This window comes from Drepanopeziza brunnea, assembly GCF_022702325.1.
Source record: "Drepanopeziza brunnea f. sp. 'multigermtubi' strain 214-2 chromosome Unknown ctg1, whole genome shotgun sequence".
Lineage (NCBI taxonomy): Eukaryota > Fungi > Ascomycota > Leotiomycetes > Helotiales > Drepanopezizaceae > Drepanopeziza > Drepanopeziza brunnea.
The window spans coordinates 1,781,324-1,801,891 of record NW_027094064.1 but is presented as its reverse complement, the minus strand read 5'-3'; the positions used below and the strand labels follow the sequence as shown (position 1 = coordinate 1,801,891).

The 20,568-nt window shown below is 49.7% G+C and overlaps 7 protein-coding genes across 7 annotated transcripts; 4 read left to right on the top strand and 3 right to left on the bottom strand.

Moving 5' to 3' along the window:
- Positions 1-7: 7 nt before the first annotated feature.
- L3040_000279 (uncharacterized protein) lies at positions 8-2,488 on the top strand (the record flags this gene model as incomplete). Its single annotated transcript, XM_007297398.2, has 3 exons — positions 8-697; positions 747-2,022; positions 2,073-2,488. 3 exons carry the CDS (start codon positions 8-10, stop codon positions 2,486-2,488), a joined length of 2,382 nt encoding a protein of 793 aa, XP_007297460.2.
- A 527-nt stretch (positions 2,489-3,015) lies between these two features.
- On the bottom strand, positions 3,016-5,401 carry L3040_000278 (uncharacterized protein; the record flags this gene model as incomplete). The annotated part of the gene is made up of 3 exons (XM_007297399.1): positions 3,016-3,891; positions 3,942-5,099; positions 5,147-5,401. The coding sequence occupies 3 exons, from the start codon at positions 5,399-5,401 to the stop codon at positions 3,016-3,018; spliced, it is 2,289 nt and encodes a 762-aa protein (XP_007297461.1).
- A 196-nt stretch (positions 5,402-5,597) lies between these two features.
- Positions 5,598-6,852, top strand: L3040_000277 (uncharacterized protein; the record flags this gene model as incomplete). Its single annotated transcript, XM_007297400.2, has 2 exons — positions 5,598-5,700; positions 5,750-6,852. 2 exons carry the CDS (start codon positions 5,598-5,600, stop codon positions 6,850-6,852), a joined length of 1,206 nt encoding a protein of 401 aa, XP_007297462.2.
- Positions 6,853-8,663: 1,811 nt separating this feature from the next.
- Positions 8,664-9,221, top strand: L3040_000276 (uncharacterized protein; the record flags this gene model as incomplete). Its single annotated transcript, XM_066155085.1, has 1 exon — positions 8,664-9,221. One exon carries the CDS (start codon positions 8,664-8,666, stop codon positions 9,219-9,221), a length of 558 nt encoding a protein of 185 aa, XP_066013142.1.
- Positions 9,222-9,684: 463 nt separating this feature from the next.
- L3040_000275 (uncharacterized protein) lies at positions 9,685-11,912 on the bottom strand (the record flags this gene model as incomplete). Its single annotated transcript, XM_007297403.1, has 5 exons — positions 9,685-10,376; positions 10,431-10,724; positions 10,774-11,341; positions 11,397-11,755; positions 11,888-11,912. 5 exons carry the CDS (start codon positions 11,910-11,912, stop codon positions 9,685-9,687), a joined length of 1,938 nt encoding a protein of 645 aa, XP_007297465.1.
- A 1,437-nt stretch (positions 11,913-13,349) lies between these two features.
- L3040_000274 (uncharacterized protein) lies at positions 13,350-18,523 on the bottom strand (the record flags this gene model as incomplete). Its single annotated transcript, XM_007297404.1, has 2 exons — positions 13,350-18,291; positions 18,342-18,523. 2 exons carry the CDS (start codon positions 18,521-18,523, stop codon positions 13,350-13,352), a joined length of 5,124 nt encoding a protein of 1,707 aa, XP_007297466.1.
- A 374-nt stretch (positions 18,524-18,897) lies between these two features.
- On the top strand, positions 18,898-20,415 carry L3040_000273 (uncharacterized protein; the record flags this gene model as incomplete). Its single annotated transcript, XM_007297405.1, has 1 exon — positions 18,898-20,415. The coding sequence occupies one exon, from the start codon at positions 18,898-18,900 to the stop codon at positions 20,413-20,415; it is 1,518 nt and encodes a 505-aa protein (XP_007297467.1).
- Positions 20,416-20,568: the final 153 nt, after the last annotated feature.

Here is a 20,568-nt window from a genome sequence, read left to right as displayed (position 1 = left end):
TCAGGACATGTTATCAGAGGCTCTCTCAGCTCAAACTGAAATCCCAGAACGGCCTCTGAAGAGGCGGAGGACCGGCCGGCGCGAGAGCCAGGTGGCACCTATCAGCTCGGATAAAATTCCCGACCCGCACGAGGACGAAGAGGAAATGCAATTTGAAGATGTGCTCGAGCATCCAGACGGATCCGATGGGGAAGCAGAGGTACCTATCAAACTTCTACAGACCGCCTACAGAGATTGTGACGAGGGATCCGAAGAGAGTGATGATGATTGGGTAGGCTTCAACTTGGACGACAAGCCAGGGCTCGATGAACCTAGCGGAGACCTCGAGTTGACTATTGCGAAGAAGCCGGCCACCCAGGAGAAATCAGCTGTATTTAGAAGGAGGTCGCTCACGAAATTTGACAAAGCTGATAGATTGGAGAAGCATAAGATGCATGTGTTGTGTCTTTTGTCGCATGTTCACCTCAGAAACGAGTGGTGTAATGACGCGGAGGCTCAGAGAACTCTCAGACAGCTTTTGGACAAGAAGATTTTGACGTTCCTGAAACCAAAGTCTGATTTGTCGCAGTTTGGACGGGCAGACTCGTTAAAAAGGGGGCTGGACCAGGTGGCGATCATGTGGAGGACCAAATGGAGCATCACCAAGAGAGGGCTGAGAAGAGCCTTGTGGGCAGACAACGAGGAGTATCTTCAAAATGTAAGATATCGAGACACTTCTAGGAGCTCAAGAGCTAATCTTAGTATAGTTCAAACCAGACGAAGCTGATTTGTTTGACAAAGCTGGGTTTCGTGAAGCGGCTAAGACGCTGAAAGGCTCAAGGGATCTCGGAGCCCAACTTTTCTGTGCCCTCCTTCGCAGTGCCGGGGTAGAGACTCGTCTCGTGTGCTCGCTTCAGCCATTGTCCTTCAACGCTGGCGGGCCAGCAATGGCTCCATACACTGCTCCACAAAAGACAGCAGCAGAAAGTAGCAGCGCCGAGACGCCAGTCGTTACCATGAGTGCCAATTTTCAGTTTGGCAGCCCAAATGCAGCTTACTCTTCTGCTCCCCGCCGCCGCCTCGGCCATCCCAACGCTGCCGCCTACCACATACCCGAAATAATCAACCCCGCTCGACCGCCAAAGCCGAAAGCGAAACCAATAGTCGAATCCGAATATCCCGTCTTCTGGGTCGAAGTCTTCGATGAAGCTCACCAGAAATGGTTTCCCGTGGACCCGCTAGTTACAGATTCCATCTCCAAGCCTCGAGCCTTCGAGCCCCCAGCGTCTGATCGCGAAAACAACATGTCGTACGTCATTGCATTCGAAGAGGACCATGTTGCTCGTGACGTTACAAGGAGGTACGCAAAAGCTTACAATGCCAAAACGAGGAGGAACCGAGTTGAGTCCACACCCAAAGGCGACAGGTGGTGGCACCGTGCGATGCAGCCTTTCGCGCGCGGCTGGATAAGCGACGCAGATCAAATTGAAGACACCGAGTTAGCAGCGGCGGAATCGAAAGAGCCCATGCCGAAGAACATCGCAGACTTCAAGGATCACCCTTACTACGCACTAGAACGGCACTTGAAGAGAAACGAGATACTGACCAGTACTCGCGAATGTGGAAAGGTGCATACAGGAAGAGACAGCAGTGTCCCTGGAGGTAAGAAACTCGAGCCCATCTACAGGAGAAAGGATGTCAAGATTGCAAAGAGCTCGGACGCGTGGTATCGACTCGGTAGAGAGATCAAGATGGGGGAACAGCCTATGAAGACGGTGCCTGCGAAACGGCGACCCGATGATCGAGATGACATGGGCGATGAGATCGAGGAGCGGCCAGGCATAAATCTGTATACCGAAGACCAGACTGAGCCGTACGTGCCGCCGCCGATCGTCAACGGGATGGTGCCGAAGAACTCGTTCGGCAACCTGGACGTCTTTGTGCCAAGCATGGTTCCGGACGGTGGAGTCCACATCGCAGGCACGTTTTTCCTTCGTCTCTTCCCTTCCCTTCCCTTTCCCTCTCATATCGTTTCCTCACACTGTACGTACGAAATCCACCTAACTTCGGTTTTTTTCTTTCCGTGCCACTAGACCCGGAAACCGCCCGCGCAGCCCGCCTCCTCGGGATCGACTACTCCGACGCCCTCATCGGCTTCGAGTTCCGCGGACGCCACGGCACCGGCGTCCTCCGCGGCGCCGTCGTCGCTAGCGAGTACCAGGAAGCCGTCGAGGCCGTCATTGCCGCGTACCGGGACGAGAGGGTGCAGGCTGAGGAGACGATGCGCACGAATGCGGCGCTGCGGATGTGGAAGCGGATGCTGCTCGCGCTGAGGATCAAGGAGAGGATAGACGCTTACGCTGGGGATGACGAGGAGCTGCCCTTGGCTGATGTACAGCGGGGTATGGATGAGGATGAGGTCGGCGATGGTGGTGAGGGGAAGAGCGAGAGCGACAGCGACAGCGATGAGTATGTTGATGATGGTGGGGGAGGGTTCTTCCTTGAGTAATAGAGAGAGAGAGAGAGAGAGAGAGAGGTCTTGATGAAGAGATATATCAATCATGGCGAATCCATCTGAATCAAGTCAAGTCCACGAGAAACAAATAAATACCTTGCATACGTAGTTCTAGTTCTAAGTCTAGGTCTAGGCAGGTTCTGGTGATCATGCTGCCTTCCGCCTGCTGCCTTTCAATGAACGCCTAACTAACAGAAATGTACAGTCTTTCTTTCTTCAATCGCATGGGAGGCTTTCTTTGGTGAAAGCGAAAGCGAAAGCTAATAAATAAATAAAAAACAACGGCTCCCCTTCCTCTTCGCCTTCTTTCTTCCTTCTAGATCAGCTGTTTAGTTACTTAGTCCTTTCGAGCCATAACATCATTTTACTTCATTTCATCGCGCAAGAAGAAAAAAAAAAAAAAAAAAAAAAAAAAAAAAAAAAAAAAAAAAAAAAGGAAGGGCGCTATCAGCAATTTCAAAGTCAAAAAGTCATGAATCTAACATGTTTGCTTACTTTCTCTTCTCCATGCCGCTCGCTCCTTACAAATCATCCATCCCAATCCCATCAACCTGGCCCAAGAAATTTCCCTGCGCGCCCTTCAGCAAGCCATTGACGTCCACCGTGCCAGATGAAGTCAGGTACCTCTCGCTGACACCCACGTTGACCCTCTGCGCCAGCAGACCCTTCAGCTCCGCCTTGAGCGCGCCCACTTCCCCCTTGGTCATGGCCCGCGCCTCCTTCTCCTTCAGCTTCCGGCCCGTGCCCCTCCCCTTGCGCATGCCGCCCGCGTTCTCGAACTCCTCGCTGTCGTAGTCGACGCCCAGCTCGGCCGCCGCGGCCCGCACCCACTCGTCGTCGTGGCCCTTCTTCTCCTTGGCCAGCGTGCTGTCGGCGATCCTCTTGGCCAGCGTCACGCGCGGCTTGAGCCGCGCCACCACCTTGCGGTCGATGTCGAGCGAGCGCATGTAGTATTTCGATTTGCTGCCCCCGCCCGCGAGCGCGTTCTGCGCGTGCACTTTGGCCACTAGGCGGCGCATGCCGACGACTTCCTCGGGCGCGCACATCAGGATGCTGGTCCCGGAGGCCGAACCGCGGGCGGTACGGCCGGAGCGGTGCACGTACATGTCTGCGGCACGGGGGAGGTGGTAGTGGATGACGAGCTGGACACCCCCGATGTCGAGCCCGCGGGCTGCGACGTCGGTGGCGACGAGGATGCTGGAAGTTGATTTGGGGGAGGAGAAGCGCTCGATGGAGCGCATGCGGGCTTTCTGCGCCATTTGCGAGTGTAGGGCGTTAGCTTGCAGGTTGAGACCTTGCAGCAGAGGGGTGAGACGGCGCACGGAGTGGATGGAGTTGGTGAATATTAGGGTGCGTTGGTTGGGGTGGTAGAGGAGGAGGGAGTAGAGGTAGAGATCCTGTGAAAATTTAGCGAAATGAAGTTTGAAGAATGATTGAAGACAGGTACCTTCTCGGTTCCGGCGCATTCGACCATGCCTTCTTTTAGACCCTCAGCCATCTGAGAAATGGGATTGACGTCTACGAACTTTGGCTTGTCTTCGCGGAAGTTAAGTTTCTTGAGGAGGTATTCCATCGACTCGCTGTCGTCCATCAATCCTTGCTTCCCTTTTCCTGCGAGCTTTTGCTGAAGCCCTTTGTGGAACGTTGCCGAGAAGACCAAGGTCTGTCTTGTTGGAACGATCTCATCGTCTTCATCTGCATCTTGTTGCCTGTCCAGAGATCCGATGATCTGTTCTGCCTCTCTGAAGTGACCTTCGGTCAAGAGTCGGTCGGCTTCGTCGACGACCAAGAACTTGATCTTCTTGAATGCTGCTGTTAACTCTATACTCGAGCTCATCACTTCCCATAATCGGCCGGGAGTACCGATCACAATATCTGCTTTCGCAAGTTGACGTTGCTGCTTCTGGACGGATAATCCACCTGTAACAGCAGCTACGTATGGAGCACTTGGAAGTCCCTTACACAGGGCCGTGATATGCTCTGTCAACTGATGTGCCAATTCACGAGTGGGAGAAAGAATCAATGCGGTCGGCGGCCTGGAAGCTTTCAGTTCGTCCTCATCCAATTGTCCGTATGTCTCAATCCAGCTCTCAAGTATGGGTATTCCGAATGCCAACGTCTTTCCAGATCCTGTAGAAGCTTTCCCTACAACGTCATGTCCTGCCATAATCTCAGGTATAGCAGACGATTGGATTAAAGTTGGTTTTTGGAAGCCTAACTTTGAAAGAGCAGAGAGAGTATCGGGAGAGAGGTCTAGTTCTGTCCAGGCCGAAACATCTGTCTCTTCCTCGACAGCATCTTCCTCCAGCAATCTGAAAAGGTTGGTCTCGGGCTCCTCAGGTTCTGTTTGATCATCGTCCTTCGGCTGCGGCTTCTCTACCTTTTCCTTCTTTTTATTTTTCTTATCCTTCTCGGCTTTCTTCTCTTTCCTAGCTTTCTGGGTTTCCTTTTTCTCCCTGGTTTTATTTTTCTCCTTCAACGTTGGGACCTGATCTGCTGTCTTTGCGGTCTCGGGTTGAAATTTTGGAGCCTCTTTTCCAGGCTCATCGTCACCAAATCCTTCAAATACTTTGTCTTCCGTAAAAGTAGGGTTCACAGCAGTTACCTAATGATATAAGTCACAATTCAGGCATATTGATCTGTGGTACGTACAAACTTGACAGTATTCCCGTCGCGGACAACTTCCACCCCCTCGATCTCCTCGAGTCCAAAGAAGCCCTCCGCATCGTCGTACATATCCGGCATCTGCACTTCGTTCCATGGCAGCGCATCCAATGCGACTGGCCGCTTGACCAAGCTCTTTGGAGCAGCCGCGACGGCTTTCCCAGGCTCGATCTTTTGTCGCTTCTTCGATCGCTGGCTCGAATTTGGGGTGGGCCTTGCCCGCTTCTTCTGTTCTGGTGCCATACTGAATCTGCAAAGAAAACAAAGGTATCACAAGTCGATATCGGATTAAAGGGATTCCGATTTCTCGAATTTCTGCACCAATTTTTTTTCGAGGTGGGGTCCGATTTAGCGCGAGCAAGCTAGCCTCGCGCTAGAGAAAATTGAAGGTCTCAGCCTCGTTTTGTCCCTCATTCTCAAGCACCTCGATCTTTCAAACATGGGGAAGTCCTCAAAGGATAAGCGCGATGCTTACTACAGACTCGCAAAGGAGCAAGGATGGCGTGCACGAAGTGCTTTCAAGCTTCTCCAGCTTGATGAAGGTAAATTTACTCTCCAAAATTGACGGCATATACTAAACTGACATGGCAGAATTTGATCTTTTTGCCGATGTAACACGAGTTGTAGACCTCTGTGCTGCTCCTGGAAGCTGGAGTCAAGTCCTATCTCGTATCCTAATCAAAGGTGAAAAGTTCGGACGCGCAGCATGGGAAGACAAGCAAGAGAAAATACGCCAACTCCTTCTCGAAGGTACCGGAGCCGAGCCAACAATAGCTGAAATACAACAGAAAGAGGCAGAAGATAGGATGGAGAAGAAAGTGGCCCCAGAACTGAATTCTCGGAAGGACGTCAAGATTGTCGCCATAGATCTTCAGCCCATGAGTCCACTCGAAGGCATCATAACTCTCCGTGCTGACATCACACACCCTGCAACGGTACCTCTGCTCCTCCGCGCGCTTGATCCCTCCTATGATCCTTCGACCAAATCACAGCATGCCTCACATCCTGTCGACTTGGTCATCTCAGATGGTGCCCCGGATGTTACTGGACTACACGATCTTGATATCTACGTTCAATCTCAGCTGCTCTTTGCTGCTCTAAACTTAGCAATGTGCGTGCTACGGCCGGGTGGAAAATTTGTGGCAAAAATATTCAGAGGACGCAACGTGGACTTGCTGTTCGCCCAGCTGAAGCTTTTTTTCGAAGAAGTCATTGTTTCCAAGCCAAGGTCGAGTCGGGCGAGTAGTGTTGAAGCATTCATCGTGTGCTTGAACTTCAGCCCTCCTGAGGGTTTCAAAGCCAGTCTAAAGGAGCCTATGGGGGTTGGGAATAGACTGGCAAAGATGGTTGCCGCTGAAAATGAGCTCGAGCCTATCCTAGCCTCGACCCTTCTCCAGGATCCTGCAAAGGGGACATGGTCTGCCAGCAAAGCCGTATATTCGATCCCCAACAAGGACGGAATTGTTGAGATATCTCTCCCGGATTCTGAGTCGGAAGCCAAGAAGGATGGTAGATGGATTGCTCCATTCCTCGCTTGTGGAGATCTCTCGGGTTTCGATGCCGATGCATCTTATCATCTGTCGAAAGATCACGTATCTCTTGACCCAATACAGCCTCCCACGGCGCCCCCCTATAAACGTGCTCTCGAAATGAGAAAGACTATCGGGGGAGCTTACGGAAAGACCAGTATCTGATTGGACTCAAATTATGAACTTATACGTTGGCATAGCGTGGAGTTTGGAATCATCTTGCTAGGGCAGTTTGTTCATGGCGCAAAGGCCTCACAGGTGAACTTTCGTCGATTCAGATCGATACAGAAATCGATCGCTTTTATGATAAAATGCGAAGCTACACAAAAGCGAAAGTCATCTTGCATACCCGCCTATTTTGGGCAAAATTAGTCACCGTTTCATCTTATAGCTGTGCTATTTTGTTATAAGTTATGGTGAAGTCCAAGATTGTCTCATGTATTGTACTCTTGTGTATAACCAGAGGCCTCGCTGATAATTTTCAGACTGTGACCTGCGGAGAAAAGAGGGTTGCGCTTGGATGGTTGGAATGGGGGCCTACTTCAACGGCCTTATTGGTCTTTCCGTGCCTCTCTCGCTCTTCATTTGGCAATGGAATTTCTTTACGGTATTTCTGGCCTATTGTGACCAGATACTCGGAAATCACAGTTACTGAATTCCATATTCTGATGCCAGGTGAAAAGATCGAATCTCCCGCAACCTCTGTATCACATGACGCAAGCTATGCCCAATACCATGCACCATCGTGATGCAACCTTCAGTATTATTTTCCTACATCGTAAGAGCGCTAGATTTAGATAGCAACCATTTCCACCCCCATACCCCCTAATGCCGCCTCCATCATCCTCATCCTCATCCCCCTCCTCCTTATCCGCGTCCATCCCATCCCAGCCCGCCTCCTCGTTTTCACTCTCGCTGACCATCTCTACAAGTTCTACAAACTCCTTGTCCTCCGCCTCCGTCTCCACATTCAAATCTTATTCATTATCGTATCCGGGCCCAGGGATCCAGCCATCCTCCCCATCCAGCTCAAAAGCCTTCAACTGATCCTCTGGATATCCACCGGCCGAAAAGATACTGACGTGTTTGCAACCAAAATCGAGTAGACAAGCAAGATCAGAATCAGAAGGAGAACTTTCCTTCGGGTCGACTTCACCAGAAGCGGTTTCAAAGATTCACAAAATACTGTAAAACAGCATCTGTGATACTAGAGTGGGGGGAGGTTTCCTTTCCCCCCCCCCCCCCCCCCCCCCCCCCCTTTTTTTTTCCTTTTTTTTCCCTTTTTTTTTATGGCTTCTCTTCTCTTTCGCTGACTGGCTCGCTGGTTTCTGAAAGGTGTTAGTTATTTGGTGACTTAGCATAAGGCCGTCCCTTTAATTTTCCACTTCTTCTTTTCGCTCGGCGGTCTATGCCGTCGATTTAAGCATTGAAGTCAATCCCATGCCATAGGTAGGTAGCGGCTGCTGGCGAAGAACCTGAAAGCTTAAATCACAAAATAAAGAACGATCGGCATACCTACATACACCCATTCCTCCTTTTGTGTCCAATCAGAAAAGAGCGGCCCCGCCTATGTAGTTGAATTTTTCGATATACAAAATTACAGGCGTAAGTGTTACACCCCAAGGGTACCCAGGGTTACCAGGGGGTTGTGGTAGAGATTTATACCTTTAGGCCCTCCTCAGGTTGTAACACTTACGCTTGTACTACCTATCCTTCCCATGAATAAAGGGCAGCATCTTAAGGGAGGCACGAGCCAAAATACAGCAGAAGTCTATTCCTGCTACCCATGGGGTTTTGCCTTTTATATACGGAGGATAGTAGTGAGGTAAATACAGGTACGCTTCTATCAAATTCACTTCCCCAGACAACAACAACACCAAACACCATCTTCAATCCAATTCCTTCGCTACCAATAAGGTACGAACCTTATTTAATCAACATGCTAAGCACTCCTCAGAAACAACAAAATCTTAACAATGTCACTAGACAGAACCTCGAAAGTCGAACCTAGAATCTTCTTTGAAAGTTCGGTTGTAAAACCAAGAGGTCTCCCAACCCCCAGCCGCCCCAGGTCCAAAAGCGTTTCCCAAAAGAGGAACAATACCCTTCTTACTGAGCGGCTCAGCGAACGAAGCAGCTCCCTTGTCTTGTTTCACGACGGCGACACCACCTGGGGTCCCTCTCCGCCCTACCCTCACAGCCAGCCCACACCTTTCCCAGGCCACATCCTAAAATTCCTGGAAACATGGCGAAAGTCTGCATACACCCTCGAGAGAGACTTCTTATGTCATGGTAACCCGCCACAGGTGAAAATCAGCACCCGCAACGCCGCCGAGCAGGAAAAACAGAATGAGCGAGTCAAGTCCAAGAGAAAACGCCGTATGCAGAGACGTTCTGCCCATTCTGGTTGGACTAGAAGCGGTGGGAATGGCTGGGCTTCGAGGATTACTGGTGTCACATCATCTGCAGTCTCGGGATTTAGGTCCCAATTTTGGTCATCTCTAGATTACAAACAAGCTGCTGGCGGAAGATAGGGGTGGTGGATATCTGCATCTGAACGTGCAACGGACCCCGTTTTGCCATGATGCCACCGACTTGATATTTAGGCGAGTGGTCGTTTCCACTTCATAAAAGGCTACGAAAGAAGAAGACCACATGGTCAGCGCTGATTTGCGCGACGAGGGATGGAATGCACGTACGATACAAAGACGTGAAGCTCGAGCTTGAACATGGAGAATTATCATCTGGAACTAGCTAAGCAAGCCTGAACTTCCTGAGAAACTTCATATTCAAGGGTGGTCGAATGGTCACTTACTGTTAGATGTGTCAATTCTCGATGGTTCAACGGTAACTGCTCTTTCAGCAATGCAATTAGACAGTGGTATAACTCTTCAAATCAAATGATGGATGCCCTAATCCATCCAGGAACTCTGATGTTCAAGGACCCTGGCTTATACTACGAGCGATGACAGCCAAAAGACAGCCTCGAAGATGCTCTCAATCTGACATGTGTATCATCGGTGCCACTGGGGCTACAGGCACTTCTTGGGTTTGAAAACAAATCCGAGCCGGTTCGACAAGCTGAAACTTCTCAGGGCCATCATATTCACTAATTTCCGGTGATGAGAAGCTGCCTGTGGGCTCTCGATAATAGCCGTGACTTGCCATACCAGTCAGCGCGGAAATGCTGTCTTGCCGCATTTGCTCATCCCCGCTCGCAAGTCGTGCGCGATGTTCAGCTTCCCTCTTGGCGGCTTGGGATGGCGCTCGCGTCTTCAACTCTCCTGTGACACATTGAAGGTAATAAGGAACCTCAATGCCACTCTTTAGGAAAAATAGCTTGAGGTTCCTAGCCTTGTCCTTGAGCTGGACTTGGTTTCGGTCTTTGAGAATATCATTGATTGTCCCTTTTTGCCCGTATATGGCGAGAATCTGGCTCCAGTGCGGTCCCTTGACCTGGTCAAGACCAGCCATCAGAGTGTTTTCCTCCTCAGTGGACCAAGGTCGTCTTTGGCTAGGGGCTCCAGGACGTCGCGCACTTACGTTACCCGCTTTGGTACTCGCAGCCGCTTGGCGAGCCTTCTCATACAGCTCTTGAGTTGGCGCACTTTGGGTCGGGTACGGGACTTTCTGAATGGTATTCGAGGTATGGTACGGGCTGTGTTGAGAACTTTTTTGCGTTTCCACTGCTATTACACGTTATTAGGATTACTTCGAAATGTCGAGAGGATTGGCTGTCGTACCTTGGCTTTCGCTAGTGTATCCCAATGCTCTCAAAACTTCGTCCGCCGCTTGCTGTGCATGAACAGAGATATCTTGGTCAAGTGAACTTGCTGCGCCATTGATATTCTGATATTTATATGCTGGACTACAGTGTTTCCCAAGATCGTTGGGGTCTGGAGTCGGCCGAGGCGACACAGGTGTTGTGAGAGCATGGCGTTTCATGTAGGGGGCGAGAAGAGGTTCATAATTATTTTTCAAGTAAGTACTGACATCGGTCAAGAATCCCTCCCAGCCAAACTTCTCCGATAGTACCTCTGTATACGTCAGCAAAATCTCAGTTGGCGGCGCAGGGGGTTAGCTTACGTATAGACTCCACATCAGTATGCTCTTTTATCAAGAATTCTCGGCGATGATTGACTAAGTCGATTAACTCGAGCTCATCCTTTGAAAGAGGAGTATCTGGATGCCTGTTTCTCAACACATCCTCAAAGTCGAATGGAAACATGTCTTCGAGAATATCTTCCTTTGTCTCATTCTCCCGCTGCTCTTCTGATGCAATCCTTGATAAGTACATCTGGGTCTTGAGGTTTACGAGAAGTTCGCCTGGCTCCTTCTCTAGACAGGCACCATCAGGGGTGACTATGTCAATAAAGGAGGAGCTGAGTTCGTAGAACCCTGCGGAAGATGCAAATACAGCTGCAGAAAAAGAAGCAAGATTTGTAGTTCGAATAGTGGCTCTATGCTCCGGCTCTTTGATGTTGAGTTCGTCTGCAGATAGAAATAATCCATCCTTGGAATATATCTGTTTGGTCTGGTCAAAGAGTGATTTTAGCGTAGCGTAGGCTTGACCGAGCTCAGAGTCTGGATCCTGCACAATCCTGACAGTGTCGATATACGGTCCTTGTGCTAATGTCGCCAATATCTGGGTGGACTGCACGGAGGTCAGTGTAAGTTCGTATATAGCTTAAAGTGGCTTTCTTTCTCACCAGACTCTCTAATATAGGAAGGCTGAAGATCCGCATATAAAGGTATGGGTCTGATATAAAGCCATTACCATTAGGGACACTTGTTTCATGGTTGGTCGTTTGAGTACAATTGGGTGTAATAGAAGATTCGGCCAGAAACGGGTGCAGGACATCTTCTGAACCTTGGACAGCCATGTTTGTGATGCTTAAGGATGAGGTATCGGACGTATTTTCATTCTCTATTGTGGGAACAAGGTCGACCCTCTGTCGTTTGTCTGCTCCACCTTGGTCATGATCAGATCGGTGGCGTTTGAGGAGGCAGGATTCTGGGTAGTCGAAGGACGGGGGGTAATCCAGGGCCTCATTTTTGATGGGGATATCTGCGCATAGTATTAGCAAAAAAGATCAGGATGAATCAAAAGCTCATTATTCTTCTGATTCTTCCAATACATAGCAATTCCAAACAGGGCCTGGAGCTGGAATGGGTATAGTACAATTGGGAGTAGACTCACCGGCTTCCTCTCCGGGGGATTGCATGATGGATGTTATGACTGGCAAGGGGAAGGGAGTTCTGGGCTGGCGAGTCGGAGATATTCGCAGAGCCTAAGTCGATCACAGCATAAGAGTCTCATCTGCCTGGCTCACAACAAACTGTGAACAAAAGAAGCGGCGGGACAGAGGCAGAGGCAGAGGCAGGGCGCTGTCGTCTCGTCCCACTTTTTAACACAAGCCCTGCTTATCGCGCCCTTATCTGTGCCCTAACCCTAACAACTGATTTTTAATGAATTTTGTATTTTAATTTGCTCCCCACCGTACGGAGTAGAGTAATCCATATGGGTACTTCTGCACTGGGAGATAAATATCTAAGTATAATCGTACCTCTGGTCAGAGTACAAGTCAGAGGCAGGATTGCTGTTCCTGGTACTACTCAGCAATACGGTCAATCTTCAGCGATACGGTCAGTTTTTCCATGATTTTTCTTCTATACGCGATTGATCAACAACACTCAAGTTGAATTTAATGCCGATACGGAACATAGAATCGCTATTGCTATCGCTTTCAAAATATACCATCTTTATATTAAGCCGAGTATAATTGCCGCTACATCCGTCATCTTTCTTCGACAAGTCAACGCTATATTTAAAGGCCGAAATCATAGGTTATAAGTAGAGGCTTGAAAAAAGCATTATCATGTATACAAAACGCAAGCTCACATAATATACATCCTTTTTTAATAAATATTAATCATCGAGTAAGAAGTAGTATGTGTGCTATAATTAACTAGGAATGATGCATTGCGCGGCTATTATTTTAATGAAGATGCGAGGCGTAAGTTGGTCGATGCATTTAAAAAGTACCGAATCTGACCTATTTGCAAGAACCGATCGATTCATTATTACGTTAAGCTATCGAAAATAGAAAGCAATATAGCATCGAAGCTAACGACTACGATTTCTTAGAAGGTTACATATGATTACTTATGATTGCAAAGTTCTTCAATTGTTTCTATGGTGCAGGGTTATTTGTAAGTCGCCGGCGAGGCTAGAACACTAATATAATTGCGTTACGAAACTCCATTGACTTTCGGTTTTTTTTCTAAAGTAAGTCCGATATCAAAGTATAGTATAATATTATAATATTAAATTTTCATATCAGAAAGTACGTTGGAAATGTACATTGCAATAAAAAGGGCTTGAAAGTTGACCGTATTGCTGAAAAGTACTAGGAACCGCAATCCTGCCTCTGACTTGTACTCCGACCAAGGGTACGATTATTTGGATCAATTTACTTCCGACTGAGTAGGAGAAAAAAACCTTTTATTTTAGTTTCAAAGATAATCTGCGTAGATTGAACATCTGTATTGACCCCAAGGTTTCCATTCGCGCCAGAATTTTGCTATCTACTCCTCAAGCAAGTAACCACCCAGCCGAACTCCATAAATGCATAACATCATTACACATTGTCGCGAAACTCTCAAGCCGATAGCTGCTCATCACCCTTCACTGTCGGCACTCGTGTCAACACATCGAAGGCGCCCGTTCCGACCTTACTCGTTCTCCCAATAACAATCCTGGAACTTGGACTGGACAAATCATCCCAGTCGCCATCAATGACTGCATCCGCCAAGAAATCCACAGTAGTCTCAAAACTCATCTTCATAAACGGACTGACGCTGCCCCTGAGACCGTTTCTGTTGAAGGGACTGAAGCCGCCACCTCTCGTCATAAAATCGGCTATCAGATTCAAGTGTCTGTGGTCGACGCTGATCCCATGACCACCGAAAACACCCGAGAGTTCTTGGACGATAGCAGCCCGGCAGGCTTCCACACCGTAGATTGTGAGAATTGCTGCAATATCGTTGGTGGAGATCGTATTGGGATTGATGAACTGCTGGTATTCGTGCATGGCCTGGAGGTTGACACCTGTAGTGTGGACGACTGGAACCCTGATTTTTTTGCCATTGGCAGGATCGAGCACCTCTTCATCAGGTACAAAGGTACACGATCCTAGGCCCTGGATATTTTGGATAAGAGTCTGTCGGAGCGCATCCTCGACGACAGACAGCATAAGAACCTTCTTGACATCGGCCTGGTACTCGAGGGTCAAGTCGCACCACTCTCCTTTCTCCTCATCGAAACGGAAATTGGTGATGTCGGTGCATTTCTTCATTACACGAGCCTGGCGCTCGTCCGCATCTTCAGATTCGGTCTCTATCGGCTTGTTCTTTCCCTTGTTATCGGTAACTTCGTCCTCCAATTCATTATCCGTGTCGTCCTCCACGCCGTCCTCCTTCTCGTTCTCGGTGTCGTCATCCGATTCTTCTTCTGCCTCAGCTTCCTTTCGCATTTGAGCCTGCACTTTGTCGTCGTCCCCATCGTTCGCTGCATAACTCACTGCTTGTGAGCGATTGCCTCTCTGTTCGTCTTTTGTGGTTTCGTCTCTCTCATCATCACTTTCATCCTCGTTGTCTTCCCCCTCCGCGTCAGGCTTTGCCATCTCAATGCTTCTTACTGGCTTTCCAATATTGAGGGCCGCAAGTGTGGCTTTGATGTCTCTCTTTCCCCCAAGAGCTTTGCGACTAAATTTTTGAAGTCTAACCGCAAACTTCTTCTCCAAAGCACTCAAAACATCTGCAATCGAAATTGCGTAAGTCTCAGTGTATTCTTTGGAGGGGAAAAGCTTGATATGGATGTCAAATATCTTAGCCTGTGAATATGCTACCCCACGACCGATGCGCTCTTTCACGGTTGCCTCGTCCACGACGGCAGCCAGGGAGAGTTCGCTGATACCCTTCGCAAATATCTCTCCTTCGTCGTGTGAAAGTTCCGAATTGAGTCGAAGCGTCATTGATGGTGTTGAGATGTGATTGCTTGCTGTCATGACAATTTCTCTAAGACGAGGAATACCCAGAGTGACGTTCTTGGCCGAGTGACCCGCCAAATGGAAGGTATTGAGCGTCATCTGTGTCGAAGGCTCTCCAATTGACTGGCCCGCGACGATACCAACAGCTTCACCAGGTTCAGCAACAGACTTCAGGTACTTGGCGACCAAGACAGCCTCGAGTGCTTTCCGGACGCCAACTCCGGCGGGATTCTCCTTGGTCTTTACCATTGCATCGGGATCGGTCTTCAAATATTGTGTCAGGGCATCAAAGAACTTCTCTGACGTAGCGTAACCGTACTTGCCAGGATTGTAATCAGCAAGTACCGGGTCCGGACCATTGGGGTTATTGGCATTGGCGTGCTTCAGGGCCTTCTTCATTCGTTTCAATATGGCCTCCTTGTCGTTGAAGATAGTGTCATATCGTTCGTCACCGTAGTTCAACTGAGAGAGCTCCGATTCCAAATTCTGCAGCAGAAACTTGAAATCCATCAAGTGCTTCTGTTTCGTTACATCTAGACCATCTTCACCGTACAAGAACTGAACCATTGAGCCGTCAGAGTCTCGCACTGAAGTATCGTACTCGACCTTGAGACCCTCCATCCCCTTGATAAGACATCTCTGCAGATATCCTGATCTGGATGTCTTGACAGCGGTATCGATCAATCCTTCCCTTCCGGCCATGGCGTGGAAATAGAACTCCTGCGGTCGGATTCCTGTCAGAAAACGATTGACGATATACCCTCCGGCTCTCATGTGGGTTTCAAAAGGTCTGAAACACGGTAGTGATTTACCGCTGACCATAATCGGTACCCGACGTCCTTCCAGAACTTGTTGGCCAAGATTGCAAGAAATGAGGTTTGCGTTGACGGCTGATCCCTTGGCTCCAGATACAGTCATATTCTGCATTTGATTCTTAGGGAACTGCTTGACTAGACCAGCAGGGAGACAGGCCGCAGTAATTGCAGAGGAAAGTTCTCCGGATCTCTTGTTCATCATGATGTCAAGGCCTTGCTGTTTCGTATCATCTCTCATGACAACCTCCAACCGGTTGAGAAGTTCTGGGTCGGTATCGGTACGGTTGTCTGCGCTGAGGGTGACGTATTTTGCAGCAACCTTGAGACCAAGATCTTTGGCAGCAGCCAATTCCTTCCGGCGCATCTCTTCACCTTGTGCGGTCAAACGTAGGTCATCAACTCCGCATGTGAAGGCCCTCATGTGCAAGAATTTAGTGAGAAGGCGACCCAAGGCACTCAAAAGCTTCCCGGCCGCAGTCGGACCATATGCCTCGTGAATTGCATGAACAAAGCCTCCACTGCTCGGACCGATCTGAGATTTATCGAGAATACCGGTGATAAACTCCCCTCCCTTGATGAGAACCACACCTTCCTCAGAATTCTTACCCCATCGATCGGCTGGAGTTTGCGATTTTCCGGTAAGCGTGAGAGGTCCACAGTCAATGGGCTTGATGTTTTTCAAAATCGTCGTAATTACCTGCTTTCCGGTCCAGCGAGGGAACGGCTTGATGATTGCCGGCGGAACGGTCTCTATGCGGTCACTTACAATGTGGCCACTCTCGGGACGGAGACAATTGTAAATAAGTTGCTGATACGTTGCACGGTCGAAAAACGTGTCTCGGTTGCACATCCAAACAGACACGGAAATGTGATCTTGAATGAGACCTCTGAGTGGTTTTCCAGATGTTGCGACAAGGTATTGATGGTCAGTATCCGCAATTTGGAGTGCTTCTGCTCTGGCAAGCTCCGTCTGAGGGAAATGCATGTTCATTTCATCTCCGTCGAAATCTGCATTGTAGGTGTTACAGTTCGCGTAGTGCATACGGAGCGTCTTTTCGCCGGGGAGAACTCTGGCTCGATGGCCCATGATAGACGGCTTGTGCAGAGTCGGTTGTCGATTCATGAGAACAACATCGCCATTTGTGAGATGCCGATGGACTTTCTTGTTTCTGGCACCATTCGCACTGCTGCTGGAAGAAGCAAGCAGTTGGTTTGCCAAAGCTAGTCGTTCGTCTTGGCTTTTTGTTCGCAGATTGATGACTTGGCCGTTCTCGTTCTCGATGGCGGCGGCACCCGGCCATATGTCGACACCATTGATCACTGCCTGTTGCATGTCCTTGAAGTTGTGGCTGGTCACTGGCTCTGGGTAGGTCAATTTTTTTGCGAAGACAGGGGGTACGCCAATCTCGTTTGTCTCGATGTTGGGGTCCGGAGAGATAACACTGCGGGCAGCAAAGTTGACTCGCTTCCCCATCATGTTCTTCCGAAATAGACCTTCTTTCTTTTCCAGCTTTTGCTTGATACCGTCCTCGTTCTTCTGACCTGCCACGCCCTGAACTGGATTTCGGTCTCTATCAATCAATGAATTTACGACATCTTGAAGCTGGCACCAAGCTTCTTGAAGATCGTAAAAGTCTCTCGGCCTGTAGGGCGAGTCCTCTTGCGCGTCCTGCTTGTGAATAGCCTGGTAGATCTCGGCAACTCTCTCACAGCTCTTGAGAATGTCCTTGTAAAGCCTGTTCTGTGGTGCCTCGGCAACCTCATCATCACCAGTATGCGCTTCTGGACGGAATTTGTTCGGGGGGACCATGAGAGTCTGCAGGAAGAACATATCCGCCGTTACGGGGGTCGCATTTTTCGTAGTTGAGCGCGAATCATAAACCAGAGACAAGATATCCTGTTCCTTGTCGAATAGCAGTGTGAGTCGTGCGCGCACCTCTATAGCGTTGATATACTTGTCAGACGGTTTTGCGACCTTCGAATCTGACTTGGCTGTCGTCCCTGAAGCCTCGCCCATTACAACATCCCCATCAACGTCTAGAGAATCTCCATCGCCCTCGTCGTCCTCATTTGACGACAGGTCAATATCGGCAATGCCTTCGTCAATGTCGCCGTTATCTTTCTTCCCCGCCTGCAGTTCTTGTACCGCATTGACTGCTTTAAAGTTGCCCTGTGATACCTTGGCCTTGTCTTTCAAAGACATGCCCTTCTCGAAAATCTTGACATATCGGTCCTTTCGAAACTTGGGCGATATACCACTGCAATTCCCACAGTTCGCACCAGCACCAACGTTCTTTAAAAAGGTTTTGATGACCATTCGTCGAGCTTCCGCAACACCTTCATTTTTTTCCCTCCTCCACTCCCATGGCGAAGCTTTTGCGGCTTTTATTGAGCTCTTCACAAAGGCGTTCCTCTGGCGTATGACGTTATCGGCCGCTGACTCTTCTTCCTCTGTTTCGCTGCCGCTAGCCTGAGCTTCGGTTTCTCTGGATGTCGAAACCTCAATGTTGTCTACCTCCTCGGCGGGTCCCAGCAATCCGTGTTGGATCAATCGAAGTTTGCAAATATACCGATTGACTTCTTTGCGAGACATCTTGAAGTAGTTGCAATAGGCGCATTTTGCTCGTAACAATCGCAGAAGTTGATCCATAAATATCGGGTGGTATACAGGTACTGGCAACTCGATATGGCCGACATGGCCAGGGCATGCAAAGGTGTTGAGGTTACATGTTGTACAGCTTGAAATGTATTAGTATAGCGACCATCTTTTGAAAGTTTGAAGGCCTACAAGTGATCGCCCCATGCCCCAAGAGCTGGATCATACAATCCCCCGGGAACTGGATGTAGTAGTGTGTCGAATGTCTGAGGATTTTCTATTCTTCTGACCGAAAGGGCTCTGATCTCCGCGGCACCGAGAAACCCAAAATCGACGCTCTCAATGGCGGACGGAACTGGCTGAGAGATATTCATGTTGGCGAGGTCTGACGCCGCAGCACCATGAGTACAGAGTCTCGAGCGAGAGATCAAGAGTTCAAAGATTCAAAATGCGACTCGACATGCGCCCCGTCGTTAATTTGACTTGCGAAAAAAAAAAAAGTTCCTGGTACAAGGTCGGAGCTCGGCGAAACCTTTTATCGGGGAAACGCCAAACCCGCTTTGCAGCTAATAGTCATTGCACTGCCAGTTAACCTGCGTGCTCGACAATTACTATTACAACAAACTTGGAGCAGTAGCCACGAGAACTGAAAGAGCCAGGCGCAAGGCAACAACTGTGACTACAGATCCCCTCACTCTTTGAGACCTCCCAGACTCGCCCAAACGCCGCACTGGAAAGTGAAATCGAGATGGATCGCGGCAAAGCCTCCCCCATTCTGGCTCCCCGGAGAGATGCGTCCAGCCGAGTGGAGAAACCCCAGAGTGCGGCAGAGAAATTGGCGTCGCTGAAGGCCAGAGTCGCAGCAGCAGTCGGCAGCAGCAAAGCGAAGGCAGGGGTCGGTTTATCCTCTCTTCCTACTACTACGGTGGCTCGAGGTGGTTTGAATGTCGATCTACATCCCGCCCTCCAGGACCTCGGACAGTATAAACCCTCGAAGAATATTGCGCCGAAATTCGCGACCAGCTTGGGGAACTCCCGTCCGAAAGCTGAGAAGCCTGCTCCCAAAAAGCAGCTGGATCTGTCTGGGCCCTCGGCGGAGGAGACGCGCAACAATCCGTATTTCGATATCAGTCTTGGGGGGCAGACAGCGACTTTGAAGAGCAGGCACTCGAGACAGTTGGTCTTTAATCAGAAGGGAAAATACATACAACAAGCAAATGCTCTACGGAAACAGGCTGCTCTCGAGGCGCTGAAGAAGCGGATCGCAGAGAACTCGAGAAAGATTGGCATAGACGAAGACCTAGACACAGAGAAGAATTACCTAGTCCAAGCGCCTCCAAGCATCGAGTGGTGGGACGAAGGGTTAGTAAACGGGGAGAATTACGACAAAATCGATAGCCCGAATGGTCTCAAGATTGATACGGTGGACTCCATCATCACGGAATATATTCAACATCCTGTCCTGCTGGAACCGCCACAAGAAAAGAACATGCCGGCTCCCAAGCCCCAGTTCCTCACCCCTAAAGAACAGGCCAAACTACGACGTCAAAGGAGAATGGCAGAGTTGAAGGAGCAGCAGGCCAAGATCCGCCTCGGTCTGGAGCCCGCGCCCCCACCAAAAGTCAAGAAAGGGAATCTCATGCGCGTACTGGGCGAGGAAGCCGTGAAGGATCCAACGGCAGTCGAGGCCCGAGTCAACCGAGAAATCGACGCCAGGCTCCAAACACACTTGGAGATGAACGAGGAGCGCAAGCTCACGAAAGAGCAGCGCCACGAGAAACTCGCCAAGAACCAGGAGAACGACGCCTCCAAGGGCATCCACCTCATGGTCTTCAAAATCGACAACCTGGCCAACGGCAGCCACCGCTACAAGATCGGCATCAACGCCGACCAGATGGCCCTCACCGGCATCTGCGTCATGCACCCGCGCTTCAACCTCGTCATCGTCGAGGGCGGCGAGCACAGTATCAAAAAGTACCGCAAGCTCATGATGCAGCGCATCGACTGGACCGAGAACTCGCCGACGCGAGCCAAGGAGGGCGGCAAGGCGGAAGAGCTGCAGGACTGGCTGAAGGCGGAGGACGAGAAGGGGGAGCTGAAGGACCTGAAGCTGAACAAGTGCGTCTTGATCTTCGAGGGCGAGACCAAGAGCAGGGCCTTCCGGAATTTCAAGAGTAAGCCGTGTGAGACGGATAGTGCTGCTCGGGAGGCCCTGGGACGGGCGAAGATGGAGAACTTTTGGGCCCAGGCGAAGAGCATCAAGTAGGGAGTGAGTAAATAATATGGTGGTAAGTTATGTTGGTTCTACAGCTGCTGCATATCCAGCCGCGAGCGCTACTTTCGAGGAAGATTGGAAGATTAAATGGAACGTATGCCTGCCTGCCTGTTGTACAAGTTTGCATTCTGATATCCGAATCTG